This window comes from Zalophus californianus, chromosome 12 (assembly GCF_009762305.2).
Source record: "Zalophus californianus isolate mZalCal1 chromosome 12, mZalCal1.pri.v2, whole genome shotgun sequence".
Classification (NCBI taxonomy): Eukaryota; Metazoa; Chordata; class Mammalia; order Carnivora; family Otariidae; genus Zalophus; species Zalophus californianus.
This window is the reverse complement of record NC_045606.1, coordinates 44124989-44142475: the sequence shown is the minus strand read 5'-3', so window position 1 is coordinate 44142475 and position 17487 is coordinate 44124989. Positions and strand designations below refer to the sequence as shown.

The window sequence follows — 17487 nt, the reverse complement described above, 5'->3', positions numbered from 1 at the left end:
TCATCCCCAACCATACAAAAACATCTACAGTAAAACTTAAAATATATAAATAAGGCCAAATACAAAAGGAGAGGAGATAATACAAAATGAGTGGTGTCAGAAAAAAATTGAGAAGGGTACCTGGCTGGCTCAGTCGGTAGAGCTTGCGACTCTTGATCTTGGGGTTGTGAGTTTGAGCCCCTGTGATGGGTGTAGAGATTACTTTAAAAATTTTAGAAAAAAACATTCAATGAGGAGAAAATTTTAAAAATAACTCCCCTACATGGTGGAAGCTGATACCTTATATGTATCAGAGAGTAAAGCAAAAAATGTTTATCAGGAAAGGTCAGAGGTATCACCTCTTCTGAAGGTGAGGTAAAGAAAGGCTGTCATGTTGTGGAGCCCAGAGAGAGCCATTCCCAGTGCAGTTTATCTGAATCATGTCTGAGGGACTATGACATCTGCTAACCTGTTATAAAAATCTGTGCAAATATAGAGTTGAAGAGGTTGTGCACCATAGGAAACAAGTATCTGCTCACCTCTTTTATCAAAGACAGAAGTTTTTTTTTTCTCTCCTATTCTATGCATTTATACATTTTAAATTCTGCTATTTATTGTTTTGTAGGGTTTGGGAGTAAAGCAGAGAGACCTTTTCGATACAGCACATAGTGGAGTAATCACTCCCAGCCTGCCTCCAATGTGAATTTCTTTTTCCTCTTTGATTAGAGTTGAACCCTAAGAGAGGTCTACCAATGCCAACTTCATCACTGCCAGCTCTCTAGAGAACAGACCCCAGTTTTTACATTTCAGTGATTATTAATCCACTCTTGCCCACCTCTGTGCCTAACAATTTGACCTGAAAATATGTAGACAGTTAGGATACCTATGTAGGCAGACAACAACAACAAAAAAAATCACAAGACTTTTCAGTGACACAATTGCCTGATGTAGGCATGGAGGAGTATGGCAAATATATTGCTATGTACTTATTAAATCCATTCTATTTTCTTCATCTTGGTCATACAGGGAGACAAATTTCCCAGCTTTCCTTGCAATTAGATTGTGGCTGCATGGTTTAATTTTGCCTAATGGTATGTAGAGAGTAGTAATATAAACACTCATGGTACTTTAGAACTCTCTTGCCTTTCCCTTCAGAGGCAGTCATGTAGGCCACATATTGAGACACTGAGTCAAAAGATGCAAGTAGCCGAAGACCCTGGAAAGTTAGAACAGTTGAATCACTAAACTTGAACACAGAACAGTAGAAATTATCTAATCTGATGAACAGAGAGAAAGGTAAAATGAGCAAAGCCTTAAAGCCTGCCAGCCAATTGGTCCTGGAAGTTCCAGAAGGAAAATGAGAAGGGAGCAGAAAAACATTTTGAAGAAATAGTGCTCAGAAACTTCCCAAATTTGATGAGAAACATTAAACACTTAAGGAATTCAACAAACCTTGAGTAGAAGATCCACATCAAATATAATAAGAAAATATAAAGCATCAGAGAAAAGAGATTCCTCAAATACAAAGAAACCACAACAAAGTCATTAGCTAACTTTTTGTCAAGAACAGTGGCTTCCAGAAGACATTGCAATGCCATCTTCAAAGAGTTGAAAGAAAACAAGTGTAAACCAAGAAAACTTTATCTGACAAAACCACCCTTCAAAAATGAAGATGAAATAGAGATGTTGACAGATAAAGTCTGAGAGGATTGCTTAACAGACCTGCCTTACAGGAAAACTAATGTAAGTTCATCAGTCTGAAAGAAAATGAAACTAGACAATAATACAAATCACATAAAGAAATGAAAAGTGTCAGAAATGGCAAGCGTATGATTAAATATAAAAGAGTCTGTAAATATATTTATTCATATTTTCTTCTGACGTCTAAAATATATATTTTATCCAGGATTTATAACACTGTTCTGTTGGGTTTTTAACATATATAGACCACATAGAAGGAGAAGCAAAAGATACATTGGAAAATTCTATATTTTATGAGAATAATTCTGAAGTAGGTGGTGAAAAGCTGAAATAGATACTGTAGTCTTAGGGTAATCATTAAATTAAAAAAACTATTTTAAAAATATCCAGAGGGATTAAATAGTATTCTAAAAAACACAAAAGAAGTCATAAAGGAGGAACAGAGGAACAAAGAGAGATAAGATGTATGTAAATATTTGTAACAAGACTATTTTTAATAGCCAAAAGGTGGAAACAACTCAAATGTCTGTCGACTGATTCAAGGATAAAGAAAATGTAGTATATCCTCACAAAATGTTATTCAGCCATGAACTACAATGAAATCCTGATGCATGCTGTACCATGAATGACCCTTGGAAACTTATGCTAAGTGAAAGAAACCATTCACTAAAGGCCACGTATTTTGATTTCATTTATGTGAAATGTCCAGAGTAGATGAGCCCATAAATTAAGTTAGTGGTTTCCAGAGTCTGGGTGAAGGGAAGAATGGGAGTAACTGACAATGGGCTTGGGATTTCTTTTTGGCTTGATGAAAATGTTCTAAAACTAGACCAAGGAAAAAGAAAAGAGACATGAATTCCAAAGGTCAGGGATGGAAAGAGGAGAAATCACTACCAGTTCTATGTAAATTTAAAGGATTTTATTTGAATATTATGAACAAACTTTTGCCATTGATTTTAACAATTTGGATAACATGAATAAATTCCTAGAACACAAGTAACCAAAACTTACGGAAGAAGAAACTGAAAACCTGGGGAGATCTATAACAAGTAAAGAAATTGAAACTGTAATATATTTTTTCATAAAGGAAATGTCCAGCCCCAGCTGGTGTCAGTAGCGAATACTAAGTATTTCAAGGAGAAGTCATACAGTCCTTCACAAACTTTGAAAATAGAAGAGGAGGGAACACATCCCAACGTATTCTCTGAGGTGTGTATTACCCTGATACCAAAGCCAGGAGCATCACAAGTAACAGCAACAACAAAAAATAAACTCAAGATCAGTGTTCTTAATGAGTAGCTGGAGAAACTTAAACTGAATGTGAAAATCAAATTCAGTAACATACATAAGGATTTACACCCTGACCAAGTGTGATTTATTCCAAGAATGCAAGGTTGATTTAACATGAGAAAATCCATTAATAGACTATATCGATCATTTAAAGGCTATAAAACAGTTAAAGCATTCAGAAAAATCATTTAGGAAAATCCACCACCCATTCATGATAAAAACTTTCAACAATCTGAGAATTAATGTAAATTTTCCAGTCTAGGCATGGAAATGGCATCTATGAAAAAATCTACAGCTCACATCATACTTCGTAGTGAAAGGGCATATTTTCTTTCTAAGATCAGTCACAAAGCCAAGATACCAGGTCTCTCCACTTGTATTTAACATTGTGCTGGAAGTCTTAGCCCAGATAATAGGCAAGGTAATAATTATAATAACATTGTAATAACAAGGCTTTCAGATTGAAAAGGTGGGAACAAAAATGTCTATCTGCAGTTAATTCATATATTGAAAAATTTGAAATGTAGAAAATATTTATTAGAAGTTAGAGATGAGTTAAGCAAGATTGTAGGGTATAGAATGAATATGTAAAAATTAACTTCTGTATCTTGGCAGTAAACAATCTGAAATGAAGTTCAGAAAATGATTCTGTTCACGAGTACATCAAAACCAGTAAAACTCAGGTCTAAGTTTAGCAAAATAAGTGCAGCGTTGTGCCCTGAAGTATAAAATACTCTTTCTTTTTTTAAGAAAAAGATTATATTTATTTATTTGACAGAGCACAAGTAGGCAGAACGGTAGGCAGAGGGAGAGGGAGAAGCAGGCTCCCCGCTGAGCAAGGAGCCTGATGAGGGCTCGATCCCAGGACCCTGCGATCATGACCTGAACTGAAGACAGACACTTTAACTGCCTGAGCCATGCAGGCACCCCAAAATATTCTTGAAAATAATTTATGAAGAGCTAAGTAAAAGAAGAGACGTTCCATGTTCATGAGTTAGAAGACCGTACCATTAATATAACAGTTCACCTCACATGGATCTATAGATTTATTGCAATGTCTGTCTAAATCTCAGCAGGCACTTTGTAGATATTGAGAGGTTGATCCTAAAATAAGGGTGGATATGCAAAGGACTGAAGAGGCAAAACGTTTTTGAGAAGGAAAAAAGTTGATGGTCTTAAGATTATTAAATTTCAAAACTTAGTATAAGCTATGGTAATCAAGATAATATCATATGAGCATAAAGATAGGCATAGGCATATTTATTAGTGAGGCAGAAATAAACCTTTTCATTTATGGTCAAATGATTTTTGGTAAAAAGCCTTGACACAATTCAGTAAGAAAAATAATCCTTTAAATGATGGTGGGACAATTGGATATCAATGTGCAAAATATTAAATTTAGAACTTTAGGGCACCTGGGTGGCTCAGTTGGTTAAGCGACTGCCTTTGGCTCAGGTCGTGATCCCAGAGTCCTGGGATCGAGTCCCACATCAGGCTCCCAGCTCAGTGGGGAGCGTGCTTCTCCCTCTGACCCTCTCCCCTCTCATGCTGTTTCTCTCTCTCTCAAATTGAATAAATAAATAAATAAATAAATAAATAAATAAATAAATAAATAAAAATTTAGAACTTTACTTCATAACCATGTACAAACATTAACTCCAACAGATCAGGGACTTAAACCTGTATGGCCTCCTCTCCTCTGGCATGCAAAGACCCACCAAGGAATTTTATGATGCTGTTGTCCCTTTCACCAACACATTCCTAATGTTTTTGGTGATTAGTGTGCCCTCTGCATGTCCCCTTGAAGGAGCATAATCCATTCTTGGGTCTTCCTTGTCCTTCCATGATGTCTTTATTCTGCCTGTCCCTTCCTTCCCTGTCTGCATTGATAAATTCTCGTGTTTCAGTTTCCATCAGTGCTTTCCAGGCTTCTAGGAACCACCGGTTTGCACTGCCCTGTCAGTTCTTGACAGGGTGTTAAATTCCATTCTCCTTGGAGTGTTCACTAAGTTAACAAACTCCCTCTTATCCTGTTGTAAGTCCTGGCCTCTCATCAGACATTCAGAGTTTAGCCCCGTGAATATTCTTCTGTCTCCTACCAGTACATCCTAGCTAATTCTTGCAGCGTCTTTTATAATCTTAACAGGCCCAGCATATATTCTGCTGACTTAATGCAGCTACTTAACCCTAGTGAGTTATCAGCTCCAGACTAGGAGATGGGGTGGAGGAAGGATCAGGGAAGACTTGCAGGGAGAGGGTGTGCTACCTTTTCATAGGGAGGGTCCAGCTGGGAAGGCTTTGGGAACTCAGAGGAGTCTGGAGACAAAGACTTTGAGACATCCACCCAGACAGACTTGTCTCACCTATCGGGTTTCAGGTGTTCCCAGGAAGAACCCTGATCTCAGCGTAACAGACTTGCCTGGGTTTAACAATCATCCTTGTAGTTGTCAGCTCTTAACTGTAAAATTTCCAATTTGATCTTTGGCTTTTTTTCTACTCTACTGCAGCAGGAGACAGGGATCCCTCTTTAAGGACTCCTGACCTTCATATTTAGTTTTCAATAGTTTGTATAAGGCCTGTACCTTTTAATTATCTGTAGGACATCAGCACAACTGGTGATAACTAGTCAATTCTATTGCCTTTATATGTGTTGTTCCTCTGTACTTTTCAAATGCCTGAATCATTGTATTGGCCAGGGTGTTCTCTACAGAAATATCCTCTTAGGTCCCTCACTGTTGAAATTTTTTTTAACAATTTGGGTACTACCCTGTGTCTAGGACTACTGATGCTCACACACAGCCTAGAATGGGATCCCAAGAAAGATGTGAACCAAAATTTTGTACATTTTCACTTGATACTCAAAACAAGTGGTCTCACTATTTGTGGCATATCCACGTTGCTTCCAAACAGGTTTAGTTTTGAGTAAAATGGAGAAACTATGGGACTAATTATCTTTCTGTAAAACTATCAAATTTAGAATATGCCCTCCCCTCACACACAAACCAGCACACTATTCAACCAAGTGAAACAAAAGAGGTTATAGAGAAAAGGAATTGGAAAGAAAAGGTGAATGTGAAGGTCAGAATTGGGAAAGAAAGCAAAGAGGGCACGTACTGAATGGACCACTGGGTGTTACACGCAAACAATGAATCATGGAACACTACATCAAAAACTAATGATGTAATGTATGGTGATTAACATAACATAATAAAAAAATAAAGTCTTAAAAAGAAAAAGAATCTGTGACTCCTTATTACAAAGATAAAAAGTGAAATGTTTTATCTTTTAATACTTTGGTGGGTGTGGCAAAGAGGAAATTGAGAGAAGCCCAAAATAAATTTTGTCTACCCCAAATCTTGGTCAAGCATGACACCTAGAGGCCACACAAACAGAATTCCTTTGGGTGATTTTTTTTTTTTTTTAAATATGGCAAAATGCGTTTATATAGAAAAAATTATTTAAAGTTTTTATTTCAAAACGGACATCCTTAGATACTATCCTGTAACACCCGATCCGTGAGTAGTTTTGTGTACATTCGTTCATTTACGTGTGTAGATACGTACACATCCTCACTATCTGGAGTTTGGAAATGACAACAGAGATAATAAAGACAGATGAAAGGATACCCCTTGAGGGGTGATAGGCTCGGAATTGTCTCATTTCTAAATATTAAAAAAGTATGCTTTTCATTTTTCATCCATTGGTTTGGAAAACTTTTGTAGCCCTGGCTCATTAATACTTGAACAATTCTTCATGAAAAATGTTGAATGATTTACTTCATGGCAGGCTGTACAGATGGTCAATTTAATCTGCATCCCTGAGACTTTCTTATGACTAAATTTTGACATCATGTCATTAAACATTTGTGTATTATTTATATCAGATTCTAGAAAACAAAGATTGCTATGTCTTGCTGTCCATCAGTTTTATTGATAGGATTTCTCCAACTGGACACTTTAGCTCTCACAAAGGAACATGTATCTGAATATATATTTCACATGTCTCCTCAGAGACCCATATATTTTTGTCCTCTAGTGCACTAATGGCCTTGTTATAGAACAGATACGTGGTAGTTGTGGAGACAAATGCTGGCATGACTCAGTTTCTGTCACCTTGTCCAGAGACGTCTTTACTACTAACTGATTGGGCATGTGTATGTGTTTGTGTGTGACCCTTAAGCCTTGCATAAATTGAAATTAGAGGAGGAAACAAATTGTGGGCTATTTTCAAACACCGCTGTAGAATACTCACCCTAGTTGTGTATTAAATGGCAGTAAATTATTGACTTAGAAATGGTTCCTGGCTCTTAATATATAATGCTTGAACTTGTAGCTATAATGTTTAAACTCTTGACCAGATGAGTAATTATTATACAATCATAGATAAATACAAACATCAGACTCTTAAATTTCCTTTTGACAGTAAGCTGTTAAGTGTAGCATCTGATGGCTTCTTGAAGGGCTAATTATGCTGCACATTAAATTGTACTAACTTGACTTTAGATTCTCTGTCTTCTGTTACATAATGAGTTTCTACTTGGTGAATTGGTTTGGGACTTCCTAAGAATGCTTAAATTGGGCTCTTATGAACACAGTACTTCCAGCTTGCAATCTTCCTTGCGCTGGAGTTGAAGGATTTCAGGGTAAACCGGAAAGGCTCTGACAGTAGCTGAGAAGGAAAGACAACCAGGATAGGAGAGCAGTGCCATTGCAGAGTGTCCTGTGGAGTTTGCCCTAAGAGGACAGAACTGAGGAAACCGTAGCAGGTTCTATGTTCTTCTTTGGTGTAACTGTTCAAACAAATGCTCCTTTAGGGAACCATACATTTGTTAGGATCAGGCTTCCTTGGTATCCCTTATCAATCTATAATCTTTTGATTGTTGCCTGTTTTTTTGTTTTTGTTTTAAACCAGTGAAGGAATAGTAATCCACACTAGTTTATCTCTCCTAATCACCGACTCACAGAGCTAGGACTTTCTGAGCTTTTAATTCCCTCTTAGAGGCCTAACAGAGTGGAAAGTAAACAAAGACCGAATTTGCAACCTTAAACATTGCTAATTTCCTCTGATGTCAGAATACTTAAACAGGCAGGACCTGGGAATTATTTCATCAAACCTGCTTTTAATCTAATGCATGCAGAAGGGCTGTGTCTGGAATGATCTGCAAAACGGCAGGCGTCCCAGGAGAGCTTTATGGAAGGTTTCCTTTTTCAGAAATGGTAGTTTCCTCATTTTAAACTCTTGGGTTGGCTGTGTTGTTGGAGTAAAGTCCTAAAGAGTGGTTTTCCTGCTTTTTAAATTTTCTTTGGCCAAGTATTGCTGACCGGATGTGGAGAGTTTTCTTTGGCTTTCTGTTTGCTGACTTTTTAATTGGCTAAATGCCTTATTATTTTAGCTTTACTAGAAAATGAATTAATAAAAGGTTATCACTGAGGGAAAGAGAGAAAGAGAAAGGGCAAACATTGCCTGATTTCTCACACATTCCTTTATTGTGTATGGTTTAAGAAAGTAAAACCACAAAGAACAAAAGACCCCAAAACATTAGGTTATTTAGATTATGAAAGGCATTTTTCTACAGCAAGAGTTCAGGGAAATTAGTGTCCAGGATTTTTAAGTAAGGAATGTACAGATTTGGAGATACCCAAGTAATGGAAACCCAATTTTCCCTTTAATTTTACTCACAACTCTGTGGATACTTAAAGGTAGCATATTTTTTTGACAGAAACAGATAAAGGGACAGCACTTTTATTTACTGCATATTTGAAATAAAATTTTATGATTTGCTTTTATAAAATTTTATCCAAGTAACTAGATTAGCATTGTGAATGCTAATTAAATACTATTTCGATTTTAAAGACCTTAAAAGATAATGTGCTTTGATTTGTCACAGTTAGGGTCAGTACTGTTCATACTTCTATTGAGAACAGATTAAGTTAAAAAGAAACACAACATTTAGGAAAGTGTTCAAAGGCATTTCAACAGCAAGTAAACAATTCTGCTCTTCGACTATGGTTTTCGCATCTGATCATAAATACTGCTCCCCACGGAAAGTAATTCAGAAGCCACGGCTTAAAAACAAATTATAAACACTGATGCTTTGTGTAAATACACACGAAGAATAGCATGCCCCTAGATCCAGCGTTTGACTCCTTGGATGACGATGAATTTCAATGCCTGTTATTTGTCATGCTGAAGCCTGTCGGGTGATGATTCTTTTTTATTGGTGTATCCTTCCAAACATATTTCATCGCACCATGTGCAAGGGAATTCTTTGGGCGGGCGTGCTGGATCCCGGTGCCCCCTCTCCCTTTCGCTCCTTCCTTTCTTGCCCTGGCGCTCTCGCCGCCTCCTGCCTCCAGCCCCCTCTCGCTGCTTTTCGGCTCACGCCCCCCTCCTCTCTCTCCAGCTGGCGACGACCGGGTTGCGCTGCCTCCCAGACCTCGAGGACCTGCTCAGTCAGCTGGGGCCGCCTGCGGACGGCTGCCTCCCTCTCCGCTAGGACCTGCCACTCTGCGCGGAATGGCAGCCGCAGCAGCATCCCCGCCAGCGGCGGAGGCGGCGGCAGCCACCGCGGCCACCGCGGACGCTATTGTTCCCGGGTGTTAAACGCGCTTTCCCTCCTTTTCATCTGAAACGAACAATAGCAGGAAAGCGCTTTGCTTTCTGTACTGCTCGGGAAGACGGTGTGAGCGCAAGGAAAAATTGCCTGCCACCCGCGTTCCGGATCCGGACGCTGGAGCGGCTGCGGGCGGCATGGGGCTGCGAGCGAGGCGCTCGGCGTCCGGGAGCCCAGGCGCTGCGGGCCCGCGCCGGGGCGTCCTGCCGCTGCCGCGGCTGCTCCTGCTGCTGCTGCTGCGCCCGGGAGCCTGCGGGGCTGCGGCTCAAGGCGAGGCTGGGGCACCCACCCTGTATCTGTGGAAGACCGGTAAGTGGGACAGAGTTCTCCCTTCCTCTCATCTTCACGTCTGGGTCCATGTTACAAAACTGCTGGGCTTCAGCAGGGACCCCTGCGCTTCATGAGAGCCCGCGTGTCCTGGGAGCCTAAGGTAAAAAGTACGGTTACTCGGAAGCAAAGTGGGTCATGTCCGATGCTGTTAGGAAAGAAAAACCTACCAACCAAGAAGCATTCGTGAGTCACCGGAATGATATTTCTCTCGCAGCTCTGTAGTTAATGAGCACAACCAACCCTGCACTTTTATAAGGAAGTGCATTTTTAACCTCTTGGTTTTCATTCTACTAGGAGTTTCTTAAATATATTTCCAGCAAAGAACAGGCACACAGCTTAGAGCCGGTCTGTATTCTGTCTTGAGGCAGTTTGCTCGGGGCCATGATATATGTGGGTATAGAGTTGAATTTAAGTAGAGCTTTGTGATATGTGGGACACGTGGAAACAAGCCAAGCGAGGGTAGTTCTAACAGTTAAAGGCAAGTGGGGGCTCCAGTGAGCTCGCGGAGAGGGTGTAAAGACCAATCTTAACGAGTGAATTGCGCGATTTTTAAAGTGCACAGTTTTAAGGATGTTTAGGTTTAAACTTTTCCTGCCTTGGGAATTCTTCTGCTTTGTTTTCAACCAACTAACAAAAGCAGCAACTAATTGTGCCTCCGAACCTCCAGGCAAAGTGCCTACTAGAGGTCCTGGTGGGACAGTGACAGGCAGGAAAACAATACCAAGTGAGGAATTACTCCCCTTTCTCTAGTCGCTCTCCCCGCCCTCCCCCCCCCCCCAAGGACGAGGAGAATTCTTCAGCAGACCTGAAACTTGGCATGTTTTTAGGAATGAAGTGAGACGCGTTATTCCTATTGCTTAGGAGTAGGGATAAATTAAGAGTTTCTTAGCAATACCTAACCATTAAGAGGAGGCTGCAATAGAAAGGAGGGAAAAGATGTATTTGTCATGGGATTGCAAACAAGTTACAGAGTGGGTCTCTTTCCTGCCTTTAGCTGTCTGTAGCCCCCTGCTGCAGAGACAGATTAGTTTACTCTACAATTACACCGATATTCTGAAATTTTAAAGAAGTTGCATCTATCCAGCAACTTAGCAGATTCAACAGAAATTTGTTACAAGCCCTGATTTGTCCTCAGATGTTGCAAGAAATATCACACACACTTTTAGAAAAGCCATGTGGATGTTAGCATTAGCCATTCTTGTTAACACTCGGAGTTTAATATCATATTAATTCATTTCAATTTAAAACCAAGAGTTGAAGACCTTCTCTAATTTAGCTAAACCCATGATTTCACTTTTCAAAGGCTTGGTCATAACAATGAACAATAATCAAACTATAATTTACAATTAAATGGTATTATTTGAATGCTTGGTAAGAGCTTCTCAGGTAAGTGTTGGGCAAAGTAGTACTTGCCTGGTTGAAATTTGTGCTGTTAAAGTAAGAAAAGCCAAGCAGTAATTCAGATTGAAGAAGAGTCTAGGCAACATTCACTGTGCAGTGTCTCAGGTGCCAATATATGTCAACCTAAATGTCATGGTGGGAACACAGCCAGTAAATCGTTTAAAATAGTGGAAAACTCTCAGGAGCAAGGATATGGAGACCTTGGTTCCAGTAACCAGTTCCAGCTCTTGCTAGCTGTAGGAACGTTGGCAGTTCACTTAACTTTTGACCCCTAGTTTTCTCAGCTGCATATAAATGTGATGATACCATCTTCTGACCATTCATAGTGTTATGAGGATTGAATGAGTGAGTTATGAGAAAGTAATCTGTAAATGTCAAAGTTATGTGCATGTGCAAATATAAGCTAGCATGCTGAAGCTGATAATGGCATCCCTGTGATCGTGGTCCTTGATTTGGTGGAAAAAATTAATTAAGCTGGAGAGGAAAATAATGACCTCTTTATTTTTTTTTTCCAGGGGGAAAGGAGGCTTAGGCTTTACTATTTGTATAAAGAAACTGAGAGTTGTTATCAGAAGAACAAGAGAATATTTAAAGGAGAGGGGTAGACTAGAAATGAAAATGTAGAGGTGAAAGAATCATTAAGTGTATATCACTTGATGAAAATAAAGAGTCAGAAAAAGAACTGAGAGAGAAAATGAGGTGAGACCATCCAGGATGTCTGTTTCAATGGAATACGCTTGGTCTTGGTACAGCAGATTATAGGGAGTTACACTATTGGTCAGATCATTGAATTACAGGGGTGTAGTAAAAGGTATACTGGATGAGGAGCTAGGACAGGAGCTCTAACACTGTGTCAATCACTAACAAGCTGCAGAGCATTGCCCAAGTCATTTAGTGACTTTGGTTCTTGGTTTCTGAGTTTGTAATATTCATTGATTAGAAAAGATGATATCTAAGGACCTTTTCAGCCCTAACATGTCTGATATGTGTCTATACGTCTGCACGTACCTACACCATAAATACACATATGCGTATGTATACATAGTTTATTAACATGTGGATATACATGTAATATATATATGTACATAATACATAAGGTCTATAATACATGATATGTGATATGTAATGTATAGAATATGAAAGTTTAAAGTATATATTATATGAAAGTTTTTTTAAGTCGACTCACAACACAAAGTTATTGAGGACTCACTGTATGAGTTACATGAAGTCAGTGAGGTCCAGGCTGACTAGGATATTGTCATCCCTTCCTTCAAGAAATTAACAATTGAACAATACTGTAAATATACAATTACAACCTGGTGTACCATTCTCATGAACAAAACACTGACAGCAGGGATGTTGTGTAGCTGACATCCAGTGGAATTGCTGGATCATATGGTAGTTCTCCACAGGGGGCTGTGGAGAGTTTTAAAGAGGAGTTAATATTGGGATTTTGAAGGGTGAGAGCTCCATTTTTTTTCTCCTCTGGGAGACATGGAGGTCCATTTCAAGCAGAAGGAAGAGAGAAAATGAAAATGAAAGGCACAACAACATTCTTAGATCTTGAAAGTACTGCAAGTCTGGTCTAGGATCTTTGGTGGGAATGAATGGGTATAATGCCAATTTGATGGGTTGGGGAGGATTGTAAGAAAACCTTCAAACTTTGGTAAAGAGTCTGGAGCTTAACGTCTAAGCGAGTAGAAACTGTTGGAAGCTTTTTCCAGAGGATTGACATATTCTTGGGCCAGAATGGAGAGAGAGAAGTGAAGAGGCTGGGAGGTCAGTAAGGAGAGGGACTGAGAGGCAAAGGGGAAAAGATCTAGGACCATAGAAGTGAAGAGTGAATAGAGGAGGGCTGGGGGGTCACACTGCAGAAGTATTATTCAGCTTTAGAGTATAGGGAACTCTGTGCCAAGGAGAGGAGGAAGTCATCCCATGAAGATCTCCATCATATCTGCACCCAGTTACTTGAGACCAAGACTGTGAAAGAAGGAAGAGCAGGTTTCCTGGGGTTAGAGAAGAAGAATATCAATTTAATTTAGCTATACTAAGCTTGAGGTAGTAATCCATTCAGATGAATAAATCTAATGGGAGAACTAGTGAGTGGATGGGTAGTTTAGGAGAAAGAGTTAGGCTGAAAGTGTAGGCTTGGAACTCAATAAATGTATGCTATTTCAGAGCATGGTAGTTGCAGAGATCATTAAAAGAAGAGAAATACTGAAAAGAGGGGCCAGGATACTTCACAGAGAGTACTGAGATTTAAAAGGCCACTGTCAGAGAGAAACCAATGCAAGAGTCAGAGAAAGTGTGCTCGGAAAAGGTCCGAGGAAAATGGCAATATGTGCTAAATGGAAGATGTTTTCTGAAGGGGATGGTGGTAAAAAGTGTAAGACATTTTCTGAAAGACTGGAAAGAATTATGAAATAGTTCAGAAATGATCAAGTAAAAGGGAGAATTGGTAAGATATTTAAGTGTTTTGGGAAAAGGATGTTTTAACTGGAGTGGTAGAGATATAAACTTATTTGAATAATAAGATAATGGAAAAGGTATAATATTGATAAAGTCAAATAACCCAGAGGTGTTTAAATCACTACTCTGCTGCTTTTAAATAGTGACAACCCCAGAATATATTAAAAATATTTATTAAAATGAAAAAGTTAAATGTTTTAACAGTTCTTTGTCATATTTATTTTGAAAGGTAGCTTGTCTTTGTGTGAATAATTGAAAAACATTTCATACACTCAGAGGTAAAGCACTTATTATTGGAAGATAATTACTGGTAAGGGTTAGTTTTTCATTCTTTAATATTCTAGAATGTGGAATTTTTTTCAGTAATAATTATGACTAATAATATTTACCTGGCAATTCTAAATTAAGAGTATCAGTGCATTGAATAAAATGTGATTGACTTAACATGAGTCGGACAGAAAATCGTGAATACCTCCAACTTCTATCAATTTCTGTCACAGATATTTTCAGAAAGGTCTTAATGAAGTCATTGAATTTATTATTATTATTTTCTAAAGATTTTATTTATTTGAGAGAGAGAGAGAGAATGAGAGACAGCACGAGAGGGAAGAGCTCCAGAGGGAGAAGCAGACCCCCCACTGAGCAGGGAGCCCGATGTGGGACTCGATCCCAGGACTCCAAGATCATGACCTGAGCTGAAGGCAGTTGCTTAACCAACTGAGCCACCCAGGCGCCCTGAATTTATTATTTTTTAATTGATGTATGGTTGATGTACCATGTTAGATTAGTTTCAGTTGTATAATACAGTGATTTGACAGATTTATATAGGCTAGGTTCACCACAAGTGTAGCTACCATCTGTACCATACAACGCATTATGACACCATTGACTATATTACCTAGGCTGTACCTTTTATTCTCATGATTTATTCATTCCAGAACTAGAAGCCTGTATCTCCCACTCTCCTTCACCATTTTGTCCATCCATTAACGCCCTCCCCTCTGGCAACCATCACTTTGTTCTCTGTATTTATGGGTCTGTTTCTGCTTTCTGTTTTTGTTTATTCACTTGTTTTTTAAGATTCCACATATGAGTGAAATCATATGGCATTTGTCTTTCTCTGACTTATTTCGCTTAGCATATTACCCTCTAGGTCCATCCAGGTTTTGACAAATGGCAAGATCTCATCCTTTTTATGGCTCAGTAAAATTCCATTGTGTGTGTCTATATACACACATACACACACACACATATACACTTTGTTCATAGACACTTGAGTTGCTTCCATATTTTGGCTATTGTAAATAATGCTGCAATAAACATAGGGGTTGTTATATCTTTCTGATTTAGTGTTTTTGTGTTCTTTGGGTAAATACCCAGTAGAGGAATTGCTGGATCATATGGTAGTTCTCTTTTTAATTTTTTGAAGAATCTCCATAGTGTTTTCCACAGTGTCTGCACCAATTTACATTTCCACCAACCATACATGAGGGTTCCTTTTTCTCCACCTTCTCACCAATACTCATTGTTTCTTGTCTCTTTGGTTCTAGCCATTCTGTATATAGTGATATCTCACTATATAGTGAGATACAGGTATAAAGTGATATCTCATAGTAGTTTTGACTTGCATTTCCTTGATAATTAATGATTTTGAGCATCTTTTCGTATGTCTGTTTGCCCTCTTGATATGTCGTCTTTGGAAAAATGTTTATTCAGGTCCTCTGCCCATTTTAATCAGTTATCTGTGGTTTTTGGTATCAAGTTATACAAGTTCTTTATATATTTTGGTTATTAATTTCTTATCAGATATATCATTTGCAAATATCTTCTCCCATTCAAAGGTTGGCTTTTCATTTTGCTGATGATTTCCTTCACTGTGCAAAAGATTTTAATTTTGGTATAGTCCCAAATTGAATTAATATTTCTAACAATGAACTTACATTGAAATCCAAGAAATAGTTGCACACTAGCCCTTGCTCAGAATTCAGGTGATTAGGGTATTTATAGGTGTGTGTTTTCTCTCAAGGAAATTACTTCTCACGTTAAACACTTTTGAGCTAAGTTCATCCAGTGCAAGGCAATACTTTTAACAACAATCACTGTGTCCTTTACGAAGTTAACTGTACGTAAAATAATCCCTTACTTCTTCAATATAAAATAAAAATAAGTATTATCCTTTTATTTTCTTTCATGTACTTGTCTTAATATAAAATATTCTGTAATGCACATGGAAAAATATTAATCCTAATCCTACCATTCATTAAATAAGAAAGGAGAGAGGGATGTCATTCCAGGTAGTAGTAACATGAGGCTGGCATTATCCAGGTAAAAGTGCTTTGTACTTCAGTTTTGCCTAATTTGGAATGTGACACAGTTTGCTCATTAAATGGAAAATAGGGTTGGAGCAGAGTGGACAGAGTATGGGCATCAGTGTCAATCCAGAGTAACATGGATCACAATACTTGTATTTTATCCATATTATTAAATTATTTCATCTCCCTGGATCTTTTCCTTTCATTTCTAATACAGATAAATAATATGTATTATATAGAGGTTTTCTGAGGTTTAATTAAATATGGTAGCATATGTACTGTTCTGGTGGAGTTTGATATATATGAGAACTTCAGTGAATAGCAGTTTTTATTATTGCTGTTATTCTCTTGTATAATACAATGGCTACTTAATTGTAATGACCTGGAACAAGTCCAGTAATGTGCATTAGCTTTCTTGCAAGCATTCTTTTTTTTTTTTTGTAAATATAGTAGAAATTACAAAATGATACAGTTAAGTGCTAGATATTCCAACAAATTATAAGGGGGACAGCACTGGGGAATTGAAAGCACACAGACTATGGGATCGGAAACCATTGTTTAAATCTGCCTCTCCCTGACTGGTCAAGTTACTTAAACTCTGATTTTGTTTTCTCACCTTAGAGAAACAGAACATCATAGAGTGTGAGATAGAGGTGCCAATGAGTCATAAGGTAGAATTTTTTTTCTATTTTTTTTATCAGCACTTTATACTTGATGCTTTAGAATGCATTAAAATGATGAAAAATAAAGGAGTTTGCATTTAATCCTAGGGTGCCCAAGCAATAAGAAAAACAATATTTAGGGGAAGTGATAGAACAATTAAAAACATGTTGGGAAAGAGTAGAGGAAACATGGCAGAACTGAAAACAGTGATACTAAAAAGTAATCTACTGCTTCTGATATATAACAGGACCTAACCAAAAGGATGCCCTTTCAATTTCCAGAAGAACTATTGCACTAATTGATATTTTGCATAGTTTACCAGGTGAAATCATAATCTCTAGGGTATCATTTTTACTGTATCATAGTTATGCTATGAAGAAATAAATAAGGAGATATGGAGAAAAGGCACAAATGTGCTTCTTTATATGGACAATAATTTTCAAATGACCATGTAATTGGGTAATGTTGAAGGGGGAGACTCTATGTCCCGGGAGCCGTCAGAGAGAGATAGTCCATATAGAACTTAGTGAGTGATTTCTGTAAATTCAGAAGAAGCTCTGCATGGCTATAACGACTTGGGGAGAATGTAAGATTTTAAGAGAGCAACACAACAAAGGAAGAAATGTGAAAACAGACAAATCATCTTTTAAAGATTATTCTTTTAAAATTATTTTTAATAGGCTTTATTTTTTGAACAGTTGTAGGTTTACAAAAAAGAAAGTACAGAGT

The 17487-nt window shown here is 38.1% G+C and overlaps 1 protein-coding gene across 7 annotated transcripts in view; it reads left to right on the top strand.

Moving 5' to 3' along the window:
* Positions 1 to 9346: 9346 nt before the first annotated feature.
* Positions 9347 to 17487, top strand: part of THSD7A (thrombospondin type 1 domain containing 7A) — a 431400-nt gene continuing 423259 nt past the window's right edge. For all 7 annotated transcript variants that reach the window (XM_027574085.2, XM_027574087.2, XM_027574084.2 and 4 more), the window contains exon 1: positions 9347 to 9892. In XM_027574085.2, the coding sequence (XP_027429886.1) occupies positions 9721 to 9892 (172 nt within the window). In that variant the 5' untranslated portion in view covers positions 9347 to 9720. The remainder of the gene's footprint in view (positions 9893 to 17487) is intronic.